This window comes from Natrix helvetica, assembly GCF_964273705.1.
Source record: "Natrix helvetica genome assembly, chromosome: 1".
In the NCBI taxonomy this organism is placed as follows: Eukaryota; Metazoa; Chordata; class Lepidosauria; order Squamata; family Natricidae; genus Natrix; species Natrix helvetica.
Window position 1 is genome coordinate 70,956,905 of NC_138548.1, and position 14,027 is coordinate 70,970,931.

The 14,027-nt window shown below is 36.6% G+C and overlaps 1 protein-coding gene across 1 annotated transcript in view; it reads right to left on the minus strand.

Moving 5' to 3' along the window:
- Window positions 1-14,027, minus strand: part of INO80 (INO80 complex ATPase subunit) — a 55,970-nt gene that overhangs the window by 2,215 nt on the left and 39,728 nt on the right. Inside the window, exons 27-35 of the mRNA XM_081934165.1 lie at window positions 11,784-11,911; window positions 9,501-9,595; window positions 8,384-8,456; window positions 7,356-7,514; window positions 4,236-4,338; window positions 3,770-3,858; window positions 2,435-2,590; window positions 1,394-1,553; window positions 399-614 (exon numbers count right to left, since the gene is read on the minus strand). Coding sequence (XP_081790291.1) covers window positions 399-614; window positions 1,394-1,553; window positions 2,435-2,590; window positions 3,770-3,858; window positions 4,236-4,338; window positions 7,356-7,514; window positions 8,384-8,456; window positions 9,501-9,595; window positions 11,784-11,911 — 1,179 coding nt within the window. The remainder of the gene's footprint in view (window positions 1-398; window positions 615-1,393; window positions 1,554-2,434; window positions 2,591-3,769; window positions 3,859-4,235; window positions 4,339-7,355; window positions 7,515-8,383; window positions 8,457-9,500; window positions 9,596-11,783; window positions 11,912-14,027) is intronic.

Below are 14,027 nucleotides of genomic sequence, written 5' to 3' on the forward strand. Positions count from 1 at the left end.
TTAAGCGAACACAGTACTAAACCTGCAGGCATGATAATTGACTATGACTTCCAGGGAAAAGAAAGGCAACTTCTAACGTTTTAACAAACCCAAGCAGATTTAAGAATAGTTAAGAATGGGGCATCTGAGCCCATTCATTTTAATGCAATTTAAAAAAAAACCACTACAAATGTTGTCTGTTCAACCATCATCTACTTCGGTGACAGAAAACGTTATTAGTGCAAGGTGATTCCACAACGGGGGTGCTTTCCAATTAAAAAAAATACGGTAATAAAAACAATGATATGGATTGCACTTTTTTTCTGGAATCAAATATGAATTTTATATGGATATTAGGGATTCCTTCAGGAAGACATGAATTGGGTCTCCTCTGATAATTCCCCAAGTGCAGAGCCTACCTTTAGACACGTTGTACCCATAGGCTGCATAGGCTGCAGCTGAGGCAGCAGCTGCTCCAGCTTTAGCCCCCGCCATGGCAGCTGCACTTCCTGCAGTTGATTTTCGGCTCCGACTTTTTGTTGTGCTTTTGGATCCACTGTTTGTACCTTTGGGCCGACCTCGACTTCTACCCGAATGACCTCTTCCTGTGAGAGGCAAATCTTGCACTGAAATGCCTTAACAAAAGAAAGAAAGAAAGAAAATTTGTAAACTTCTAGCACTGTATTAGAACAGTCTCTAACGAGCATAATTAGATCTTCTTTTATGGATAAACAATGTATAATTTATTAAAGATATGTCATTCTCCAAACCAGCTTGTTAGCAGATATACAACATTCTTAGTTAAGGAAATGTTTTGTGACACTTCTTCCTGTGGTGAGAAAAGGCTACTATGGTTGGGCACTTCAGCTTAGATGAAAAGTTGGCTGTGCATATGATTTGAGGTGTATAAAATCATACACAACATGAGAAATAGGACAGGAAGAAGTTTTTTTAACACCCCCGCCATCTAAAACATTAGATGTTCTTCAAGGAATAGCCCATAATAAGTAGATAAAATGGTATCTCAAAAACAATATATTCACTCATATATGCTCTGCTAGGACATTCTTCTTCTTCTCATTAGTTTCTAGGGCATGGAGGTTGAAGAAAAAGAGTGATCTAGTAGAAGGCACCAATAATGTCTTTGCCATGTTGAGGAATTAACCAATCACAGCTCCCACTTGTAAGTCACTGTAGATGCTTATATCGATTTCTGAATTTAACTTAAAAGTAAACATCTCAAGCATATAGAGAATTGGTCAGGACATACAATTTTACTGACCCAACATATCTGAATAGGACATTCTTTTCTGGATTGCCTCTTGTCTAATGTTTTGCAAATCTCATAGTAAGTATGCAATCTATAGAATTCCCGGTATGTATTCCTAGCCCAAGGTTACAGATAAAAACTAACCATTCATGTTGTCAGAGACAGAGCCAGTGATGGAAGCTGGGGAGTTAGTAGCTCTTGACTGAGGTGCAGAAGATGCTGGATCATCTACAATCACAAGCATGTCATTGCTGCTCTCATCGGGGGGGATGGAACCCATGTGCAACTCACTGTTGATGGAAATCTAAATCATATACAAACAAAATCTTGTATGTTAGTTTAAATTCTACCAGTAAATGAAACATGCTTTTTGACAACACATGACTCAAATGTTTCTTGCTACAACTGGCAATAATGCCTCTATGCCAAACACATCCCTCTGAGCACCAATGTTTTAGCCTTGTTTAGCTTTCCTTAGCCACTAGTTGTGTTTTCTTCTCAATGAACTTTACCTCCTACTTTCAAAGAATACAGATTAGCTATTTTTGTAAGTTAATTCTGTATGCTCTGTTTCTGAAATCAGTATATTTGACATGGGTAGCTTTATAAATGGGGAAAAAAAACAAATTCACTTCTGGAATGCCAAGAGGCCACAGCAATAGCGCTTAGACTTATATTCCACTTCATATTGCTTTATAGTCCCCTCTAAGTGGTTTATAAAGTCAGCATATTGCCTCCAACAATCTGAGTCCTCATTTTGTCAACCTTGGAAGGATGGAAGGCTGAATGAACCTTGAGCCCATCAGGATCCAACTCTAGGCTGTGGGCAAGAGTTAGTCTGGAATAATGCATTCTAACCACTGCTCCACCACAGATATGATAGTTCTTTCACAATGATTCTCATGGGATGAGGGGGCTCACCACAGTGATCTATGTCAACCACACAATATGCATTCATCAGAAGACAAGCTAGTGGGCTTGCTTCCCATCACCTGTTCTATTACTCTCGTTTACCTTTGCTTTCGTTTCTTATTTTCTGTTTGTTCCTAAACTGATCGCATAAATGTTTATTGTACTTAGATGTCAAACATGTGTATTTTCTAATACATTTATAAATGTATTTATTTATAAATTATAATAAATTTATTTATGAAATGGCCAAACGTTTCCTAAAGAGATCCTTACCTCACTGAAAGGGCTGGGCATGGCAGACTCCACACTAACAAAAGACTCATCACCATCAGCTGAAAGATTTGAATTATCTGCAGATGGAACAAACGGAACCACAAGATTGATGCCTTCTTTCCTTTTTCTCCCATCTAACTCATCTTCTTTCTTTTTCTGCAATTAAATTACAAAAAGAAATTATGAGGCTTGAAAATATACCAAAGCCTTAGAAATTAAACTAACAATATGCCAGTTCACCAACACAACACAAAGCAGTAGGATAAAAACAATATTGCCTGGTCTGTGACTTCCATATTAATTTAGGAGTCCTGGTAAATCAGATCAAATAATCCACCATCTCCCACATCCTATGCTGGGATGAGGTACTACTAGAAAATTTACCAATAGTCCATGAAAAAAACAGTCCTCAAACTTTATCCCTAGCAGCGATATAACCTCTAAGTATGAAAAAACATGTATCATGATTATTTGCCTTTGATAAGTACAGATAGTTCTCACTTAGCAACCATTTGTTCAGCGACTGTCCAACATTACAATAGTGCTGAACAAATGGTATTTATGCCTGGTCTTCAAGGTTATGGCTGTCACAGCAGCCCCATGGTCAGGTGAGTCGAAGCAAAGCGAGCAACGAAGAGCAGGAGAAGCATGAGGTCTTGGCCTAACAACTACAACTGTAACTATCAAAATTACCACTGCTAAGCGGTGCAGCCACATTATTTTTTGCATAATGATTGCATCACTTAGGGATGGAAATTCTGATCCCAATTAGAACTGTGAAGCAAGGATTTTGCCAGTCCCATATCTTATATTTGATTATATTATGATATAATTTACTATTACAATCAAATCACATATCTGACAATATTTTAATAAAATTATTTGCATGAAAATAGTTGCACTTTTATAATAAGATATTTATTTGCCAATGTAAAAATCTTAAGTTAACTCTAAAGTTGGCAAGCTTTAAGAAAAATTCCATTCAAACAGCAAAATTGATCTTACTGAAAATTCTTCCCTCAAACTCTCTCTTGCCGTCCTTAGATTGCAGCGTTAATCAAATTATAATGACCAGACTCTCATCCCTTTCTATGAAGGGATTTACAAATCTTGAGTGCATGTGCAATACATGACAGACAATGTTTTAAAAACCCTTGGTGATTTCCAACCCTTGGTGATTTTACCTCAAAATATATTCCGGCTGAGTTACTGGCAATTAAGCACAAGCAAAAAACGAACCTGAATGGAACAGACAATATAAACTTCTGAAGACAAAAAGTAACATTTAATGCTATAATATAAATATAAGCAATGGAGAAGGAATATTCAAAATACCTTTTCAGCATACTTTTCCCTTTTACGTTTACGCTCTTTGACACGATTTGTTTCTTCCTGTTGCCGTTTCTCCTCCTGACGTTGACGCACTGTGTTAAGAAATATAGGAAAAGCTCATGAACAGCACAGATGCAAATAGAATTGTAAAGTATCAGTTTACAAAGCAGTTGTGTCTTAGTTCTGCAATTATTTATCCTAGTCCTTTAACTACATCCCTTTCAAATGTAGCTCGTCCCTTCCTCCAAGAAAAATGTTTTAATTAGCCTTTTTATGAGATGCACAATGCCTCTCGTATAAACATTTACTAATATGCAAATGATAGAATGGAATTACAGTGTCAGCCTTTTTCTTGCTACTATATTCTTGGTTTTATTCTAATTGATAAACTGCTAATTTTTCTATTTTTAAATGTTTTAAAAGAAAAAAAATGTCAATTTTTGTTAGTAGGAAAGAGGATTTAGCATACATTTTTTTTCAAGTTCCTCATCATCCAGAAGTAGACTAACAACTTCCTTTGGTTTCAAGGTGTCTGGTTTGAAATTGCCACCTGAAATCACCATCCTTTGAATCTAAAAAAAAAAAAGCAAAACTCCAGAGTATTAATATTGGAGACAGCATTTTTAGAGACCACAACATAACAAAGCATCTCTCAAAATGTATTCTAGACTAGACTGGTTCTCCTTTGGGCCAATCACTTTCTTTTAACCCAACCCACCTCACAAGGTTGTTGTTGTTGTTGTTGTGGGTAAAATAGGAAGAAGGAGGGGGGTTGGATATGTTCATCACCTTGAGTTATTTGTAAAAATAATAAAAGCAAGATACAAACAAACAAACACATTTGAAATAAATATTATTACTATTATGATTATCAATGTTTAAACTTTTAAAAACTTTTTCTGTACTAAAATCAATTGCAGCTTGATTATATGAGCCAAACCAGTCTAGCACATATTCGAATATGCATATAAACATCTATGACTAAATTCAGGTTCAAATAAAAATAAGAGGAGGCAGAGCATTGAGAAGTCAGTAACAATTGTGAGACCACTGTGACAAACCCTATAAACAGGAAGAAAGAAAATATTCTGGTAATTGGTAATATCTCCTACTCATTACTTTAAAGGAAAATGAGTGTACAACACAAAAAGAATGGGACTTTGATGTTCTGAACAACCTATTCGTTGTACACATTGGATTTTAACTATCACCATTTCCCATCAGCACATCCATTGGTTGTTCTGGCTGAAGGAAACTATAGGCCAGCGATGGCAAACCTTTTTTGGCTCGCGTGCCACAAGTGGGGGGAGCGCAGAGGGGTCGTGTGCGGGCGTGCCACACCCATAATGCAATGCGTGACCCCCTCAGTGCGCATGCGCGCACAACGCGCGACCCCCCCATTTTTACATGCTTTTTCGCCCTTCCCAGGCTCCAGAGGCTTTAAAGGAGCCTGGGGTGGGCGAAAAGAGCCTCCCCCGCCCCCCCAGAGGCCCTCCGCAGGCTTCAGGGACCGTCCGGAGGCTTCCCTGAAGCCTTCAGAGCGCTCAAAAGAATCCTCCGAGCAAACCGGAAGTGACTTCTGGTTTGCTCAGAGGGTCGTTTTAAGCGCTCCGAAGGCATCAGGGAAGCCTCCAGACGGTCCCTGACGCCTTCAAAGCGCTTAAAACCACCCTCCGAGCAAAACGGAAGTCACTTCCTGTTTGCTCGGAGGGTTGTTTTAAGCGTTCCGAAGGCTTCAGGGAAGCCTCCGGACGGTCCCTGAAGCCTCCGGAGGCCCTCTGGGAGGGCGGGGGAGGCTCTTTTCGCCCACCCCAGGCTCCTATAAAGGGCGAAAAATGGCTTTTAAAAAGGTAAATTTAGCTGGCCCATGCGCGCTGGCCAGCTGACAGGGCAGCGCCTCGCGTGCCCTGACAAATGGCTCTGCGTGCCATCTGTGGCACGCGTGCCATAGGTTCGCCATCACTGCTATAGGCTATAGTTCAATAGCCTAAAGGCTATAGTTGAAAGGCTTTAGTTCAATACAACTGACAAACATCAGACTGAGGTAAATCTGGAATAATCTGAAGGCTACAATGCAACCGCCTTGCTAAAATCAAACATGTTTCAAATTGATCAGTGTCAAAATTGGAATTCAATCTTAAAATGTAATATATGTATGTCAAATCAACTTTTCTAACAGAGATATGTTAATAAATATAAGTAAAAGAGAAACAATTGGTCATTATTGGAGAACACACCTTTTTTGTGTTTCTTTGGTTCTGGACTTGCCTGTTTGTTACTTTACATATAAATGCAAATATTTTTGCATATATGCAAAATGACAGAGCTGTTTTTGCACATGTTTAATATATATTGTTTAAGACTTAAAATATCTTATGCAAGAGAACTAGTATGGTGTAGTTAAGAGCCAGAAACTGGGAGAGTGTAAGTACTAATGCTGCCTTAGGTACTAAATCAGCTGTATAACTGGGTCAGTGACTTTCTCAGACCTAGGAAGAAGGTAGTGTCAAAACTCTCCCCAAGACAGCTGCATGAATTTGTCCAGGCAATTGCCGTTCATTATGCAAATTACCCATATTGCTTCTCCTTCTTGTTTAGTCACAGCAGATCTTGTTGGATCAGTGTTGTTACAAATCTCATAGTACTGGCCATCTTCAGTGACTCACTCATTTATGGTAACAGAGAGAGTTATTCTGCTTGTGCCACATGGCTTCTGCTGGCATCTCCACTCTGCACAATTATTTCACAATCTCTATAGAAAGGCCTCTTGGTAACACCATGCCACCCACAGATTGCTTGCTGCAATCTCCGATGAAGAGACCTGCTAGACAATAATACTGCCTCACACTTGCTGCTTGGAATCTATAAGTAATGTTAGCTTTAACAGCATAAATGAGAGGCTTCTTCACCAACAACATGAAAGAGTTATATATATAGGAGATGCAACATGAGCTGGTAACAAATTAGGATGATTCCCTTTATCACCAGCTGAGCAAGACACTCTGTAAAAGCGAAGCTGCCATGAAGAGCCTAGGAAACCTAATAAAATCTACAACTGAGCAAGCAGAAGGAGTAGATCTCTCTGGGGGGAATTGACCATTATGGGAAGAACAGCTTGTGGAAAGAAGAAAATGGCTACATGGTCCTAAGCCTAAGATCTTATAATTTGCAGTTATCTGCTACTTTATAGAGAAAACCCTCTACTGCAGGGGTGTCCAATCTTGAGTACTTTAAGACTTGTGGACTTCAACTCCCAGAATTCCCCAGCCAGCATGGCTGGCTGGGGAATTCTGGGAGTTGAAGTCCACAAGTCTTAAAAGTTCTCAAGTTTGGACACCCCTGCTCTACTGGTAGAGCAACGGCTCTACTAACTCTAAGTAAAAGCCACAAGATTTTGTCAAATAGGTTTCTACACAACAATTTGTGTAAGTCTGAACTTTTAAATAAATGAATATATTTTTCTTCATACTGTGATTTTCCATCAGACATAAGTTCCTCTCACCAGGAACAAATGCTTTCCATCTCAATAGCAACATTTCTGCTTCCCAGCTATCTCATACTGTATATAATTAATATTCTGGTCTCTTACCTCACTTTTTTCTTTAGCCCTTTGCAAGATGCGCTCCTCAATAGTGCCTTTGCAAATCAGTCGATACACAGTGACTTGTTTTGTCTGACCCAACCTGTGAGCTCGATCCATAGCCTGTTGATCCACTGTTGGATTCCAGTCACTATCGTAGAAAATGACCTGTCAGGACATTTTTTAAACAAGTTACATATACAAAATTAACTCAATCATACCATTCCCTACAGGGATTATGTTTCAAATTATTCACAGGGAGACTGGTCTATTTAGTGAGTTTTCAGGATGAAACTTCATTGTTTTAAAATTAATACATGGAAGATGCAAATTGCTGCACATATTTGATTTTTTCTACTATGACACATTTATCACTTCAGAAAAAAAAATCAAGGCAGATCTGTGATTGTTGTCAGTAAAGAATTTCTATCAGTTCAAAAACATGGAGAATAGAAGAAATGGCTATATGATATTTGGTGATCACTTACTGGAGCGAAAGATCACCAGAACATTACTTACCATATCTCTTCACCTTGAAGAAGGTGAGGTTAGTTGGAACAGTAAAATTAACAGGAGAAAGGGAGTTATTCTGTTTCTTAGACATTAAACATTTTGTTATTATTTGTTATTTTGTTATTGATTCTTCAGATTCTGGAAGAAAATGTTGAAATGTTGTTCCAGCTTGTTCATCACAAGCAAAAAAATATATATCTTACTTTGCCTTAATGTAACTTGTAATCATATAATAGAAATGCTGGAGAAAGAAGTGTTACTACTGAGAACTGTGTAAACTGAATGCATAGACATCCTCTGTGTGGCAGTGCTTTTCATATTAAAATTCCCATTTTTGGTATTGGTGTAATTTGATACTATAATTCACATAAACTTATAGTGGAAATAATATGCTACTACACTAATGAGATGAATTCCAGCTCTTATCTGGTAAAAATCTAGGTCTGCACCCTTAATTAATGGGATTTCCTACTTTAATGTCAACTGAGTGCAATTATACAAAATTATCAAATCTGTTTACTTACTGTGTCAGCAGCTGTAAGATTAATGCCTAAACCACCAGCTCTCGTGCTTAGTAAGAATACAAAAATATCATTCCTAAAGAAATAGAAAAGAAACAAAGCTGTAATAATCATTTTACTGCACAAGCGTTACATCATGACAGTCAGGAAACCAAATATTATATATATTCTTCTAATAAAACAGTGTAGGCTAGAGTTCTAAATACATATAAAAGGGAGTAAGCTCCATTTAATGCAGAAGCATTTATTCCAAGTAAACATTCGCTCCCATCTCAAGTAACAGTTTAAAATAATAGGTTTAACTCCTGTGATTTTCTGTCAAATTTTAGATTGAAAGCACATCCTAATACAATAACTATTGTAGTATCTTTCATTAATTGCTTTCTACCTTGAATTCCCATTATGAAATATTTGGGGGGGGGGCTTTTAAATGTGACATTGCAGTGGTATCAACAGAGTGGAAAGTCTGAAATGCTGGCTCCTGTGTTTCTACATTATTTGTGGTTCTGGTGGAAAATTCAAGGCACAAAATATTGTAGATATGCTAAGCCAGAACAAAACACATGTATTTTTCTTATTTTAACAGTAACAAAAATGGGGCAGGGGCGATAGATGTACTACCCAAATTATTGTCATCAACTTTTTGTGGCAAGCTAAAAACAACAATCTTGAATCTTGAAATGGGGCATTTCAAATTTACAGTAGCACTAAGTTCAAATGTTCCTCGTGTCACTATTATAGTGGTTATGCAACTACCCTCACTGGATTGTTGTCTGGATCTTGGCTGCATGACTTTTTTTTTTTTATAAAAAAGTTGTAGTTCTGCAAATCATATATTTGATAATATACTGACATTCCTCTCTTCCTTCTTAGAGGCTCTCAATAGTCACAATATTTATGTTTGCTGTTAGAATGATTGATAATGTAATAAAAGTGGAGAATGAGAGAAGCCCTTTATATGTTAATGAAATAGAACAATGAGCTTTGGCCCATTCAGCAAAATAGAAAAGTCTCAACACAAGGATTTTATGTAGTGGGTGGAAGCTTCTTCCTTGGGAGTTAGGTAAGCACTTGTCAACACATCATTACTATATTTAATATGAGGGGGGGGGGAACATACCTGTTCTGAAAGTCAGCTACCATATCTCTTCTTTCTGAAATTTTCGAGGAGCCATCTAGCCGCATGTATGTATGCTTCCTATAAACCATATATTCCTAAACAACAAAAAACAAGAAGCTCCAGTCCATTTGAAATTTGTAGCACTTATAGTCGTTCCTAGAGAACGGAGTTGCATGAAATATTATGAGTATTTGTGCTGGGAAGTAAGACTTATTTTAAAAATGTGCAAAATGAAACCTGACTGCCAAGAACACAATAATTTTTATTTTGTATTTTATGCACGTTAAATGAAAGATCATAGAAGATGAACATGTTCTATTGATTTAAAAAACCCTTCAATGACAAAACCCGTATTAATGGTGTTTAGGGTAAATTTTAAAACATTTTTTAAGGTCAAGGTTATGAAATGCTAATCTTTTTTAAGTTACCTACACCAAAACCAGAAACCCAAAATAAAAACAAATTCTTATTTAAAGTCAAACCACATTGGGTTTTGGGTTGAAAATATTTTTCTATTTATAAAAGTGGATTTGCTTTAAAATTATCCATTTTAATAATTAACTTTGCCTACAAATAAAACAGAATACTGGATAGTATACAGGATTTCACTGAAACAGTCAAACCAAATTTCTGCCAATTGAAGCTGCTTTTTAATGCTACCATTACCAAGGAGCACAACAGGGTACTCTTGGTGTGCTCTTTTCCTAATACTCGAATACTAGTTTTAATACTCGAATAAAAACTAGTCATCTTCTTGTAAAGGTAAAGGTATGCCTATACAAGATTTGGTTACTGGAGGACCCGAGATATACCACCTAGAAAATATATGTTTATAAAACTTATAGGGATGCCTGATTACATAAAGACTCTGGACAACATACAACATTAAAAACAGAAAGAACCAATATAACAAATTGAAGAATTAAGGGGCTCCAGAATGGGGGGGGGGAAGGGGGGACATTCCAATTTACATGCAGAATGAGATAAGCAGCTCACATATACCCTAAACCACAATCTGGTGGAGAAACCATATTTTAATTTTAAATAGAATTGGGGAAGAGGCCAGATGGCTCTCCTTGGGAATAGTGTTGTAGAAGGTAGGCACTGCATGACAATATTTAATTTTACAGATTCCAAAAGTTTTTATCACCTATCACAAAATATGTTAAACTTTCTCTGAGGAAAAGACATATACCAGGGAATTTATCTTAAATGAGCTGAATATGGCCATGGAATAAAGAGAAGGGATGAGGCTAATTAAGGCTTAATGTAGCATCTTAGCTCTTCTGCAATATCTGGACCAATAAACACTTAGGCTATTGAACTATTTAAAATGTTAAGTATTCAGGATGTTAACAACAAAATAGTAATTACGCTGCTTCAAGAACTTTTGCCAAAACCGTAGAAAAAAGAGAGACCGATAAAATATTAATAGAATGTTTCTATTAAAATCACTTGAACATCTTTTCACTAAGCCTGCTGAGTGGAAGCGGTCACTGTGACATCAGAAACACTAATTTTATAAAATAATGAAATCCATTTGAGTGGGGAAAAATTGTTTACTGAGGCAACTAAAACACTGAGTCATCCTCTGATCCACTGGGAATGACAAAGACAATAAAAATCTGTACACTACCCAAATATTCAACTCAAAGATAAATACCTGAATGTTCATCAAAGCAATTCATTTAGAACATAATCCATTGGCTCTTTAATAAAAAGAAAATAGCCAGGATTGAATATATGAAACATAGTTACGGTTACAGGTCAATTTATGACTATAACTGAGCCCAAAATTTCTGTTGCTAAGTGAGGCACTTGTTAAATGAATTTTGCCTCATTTTGCAACCTTTGTTGCTACAATTGTTAAGTGAATCACTGCAGGAGTGAAGTTAGTAACATAGTTGTTAAGTGAATCTGGCTTCCCCATTGACTTTTCTTGTTAGAAGATCGCAAAAGGTGATCACTTGATCCTGGACCATTGCAACCGTCATAAATATGAGTCAGTTCCCAAATATCGAATTTTGATCACATGACTGCAGGAGGGCTGCCACAGTTATAAGTGTGAAAAACGGTGGTAAGTCACTTTTTACAGTTATAACTTTGAACAGTCACTAAATGAATGGTAGTAACTTGAGGGCTACCTACCTATACTATTAATCCCACTGTAATAGCTACTGCTACTAATTCTGTTCCAGCAATAAGATAACTCTGCTCATAAAGCACTATTCTTTTCCTGAGCCATGAAGTCTAACATTCCCACTGTAAAGGTGATATTCCTACCTCCAATAAGTCAATCATCCGTGTCATCTGAGAGTAGATAAGGACTCTGTGTCCTTGAGATTTTAGCCTTGTCAATAGAACATCAAGAGCATAAAGCTTTCCACTGTCTGTGATCAAGCTCTCTTTGTCTAAAGGAAGAAAGAAAAATATAACATGATTTTTGTCTTGTTACATATAATTCAATTACGTTTACTAATATCACGTCTTAAATCTGGAGGTAGCCTTCAAAGAGTGAAAAACCTACTATCTGGGGAAGGCTTTATCCTTTTGACCCTATTTTATCTGCTTCCAGTAAAAAATGACTTCTGTGTGTAATTTTTCAGTGTAAAAATATACCATATAAATCAAAGTCCTTTTGTTTTCTGTACAATACTTGTAACAGTTAACAAAGATAATCTATCTGCCTCATGACAAATTTGCATTATAAGTAATGATTCAGTCTGTCTTCAGTTCATTCAAAGAATTTTGGTTGGGTTTAATTAAACCTGATTTTGAAATTAGGGGGAATTTAGGCTGTTATTCTTTGTGCAAAAAACACCATGTAAAAATAGATAGTAAAAAATGCTAAAACTTGGCTTTCAGCAGTTGCCTTCCTCTCACAGTGGTCTGCAGGGCACAATGGGGTCAGAGAGGAACTAGCTAGCTCTCATAGTAAACAGCCAGTGAAGTTGGTGCTTTTTATCGATGCAAAAAGGACTCAGACACTTCCTGCCATTTAATCTAAGACCATTTTTCTTTCAAAGAACAGGAAAAGCTTTAAGAGATTCCCACAGTGATCGTAATAGGGAACAGTGATTGAGAGAGAAGGGCAGAGTTAACTGCAGCAGCAGCTGTTTTGCTGCTCACTTGGATAATCCCTGCAACTTTGCAGCTTGAGTTAAAAATCTATACTGAATTGCTCTTTAATTCAATTTCAACACTAAGCATAATCCCACTGCATGATAAATGCATGATACCTGCATTTAATTCTGTGCTATTTCTTTTGTAATAAGTTCTTTACAATTCTCAATAAACGCCCATAACTTAGCTTAATATCAACTTGTCCTAGCTTAGTATTCTTCCTGTTTTCTTTACTCTGCAGTTTTACTATTTTAATTTTGTACTACAACTATGTTTTGAAACATCATGAGAAAATATGACTGGAGAATTTTTATTACAAGTTTGTATTTTACTCAATGAAACAGAAACAAGACCTCCCAATGTGCACTATTTAATGTGGTGTAAGTGTACTAATGCCTTTTAACAGAATTTGTTAGATGGAAAAGATGCTACCAAATGCCTGATATTTTGCCTCAGTTAAAAAAAAATACCATCCAAAATGTGCCAGCAATAAACTGGAGATAATACTGTGCACCATTTTTAAATTTTTCTTTTTTGATTTTAAGATACAATTATTCCATTCTTGTTTTTACACCTTTGATCATTATTCAAACCCACTTATTCCCAATGCTAAAAGTTCACCTTAGTCAGCTATTATATATTCATTGGTCTTAACTGATTAAAAAGCTGCAGGAATAATTTGATACTATAAAAATGTAACATAAATTTATTAACATATCAAACGTTGATTTACTAAGTGGTATGTATGTGGATGTGTATCAAGTAATATCTCTTTTCAAATTCATTGCATACTTGCTCAAGACAATGTTTATTCTATACACAGCTTTGAGTAGACTTTGGCATGGAAGGACAGAGCACAAATGACAAAATAAATAAAATGAAATGTAATGAGCTGCATGCTGCTTTACTATTCATCTGCACATACTGATATATGTGCATGCTAGAAACAAAGTACACCTTTGTTTGTTCTACAGATTTATCTGCCAAAGATGAAGAAAATACTCTATACCAAAATCCTTATTAAGCGCAATTTAAAATAAAAATAAAACGGCAGGGGCAATTCATCAAGAGCAAAGCCAGAAAACAGGGTAAACTGGAGCACAGAAGAGTGGGGAAAAAAAGTTTCATAATTTCATAATGGTAATGTCAGAAGAGAATAATCTGTAAAGTTATTTTCATATTTTTCCTAACTTTATAAGAAGCCTCTCCCTAAAATACATAATTCATTTCCTAACTCAGTTATTGTTATGGTATAGGCCAGGGGCATCCAAACTTGGGAACTTTAAGACTTGTGGACTTCAACTCCCAGAATTCCCCAGCCAGCCATGCTGGCTGGGGAATTCTGGGAGTTGAAGTCCACAAGTCTTAAAGTTCCCAAATTTGGACACCCCTGGTATAGGCAAT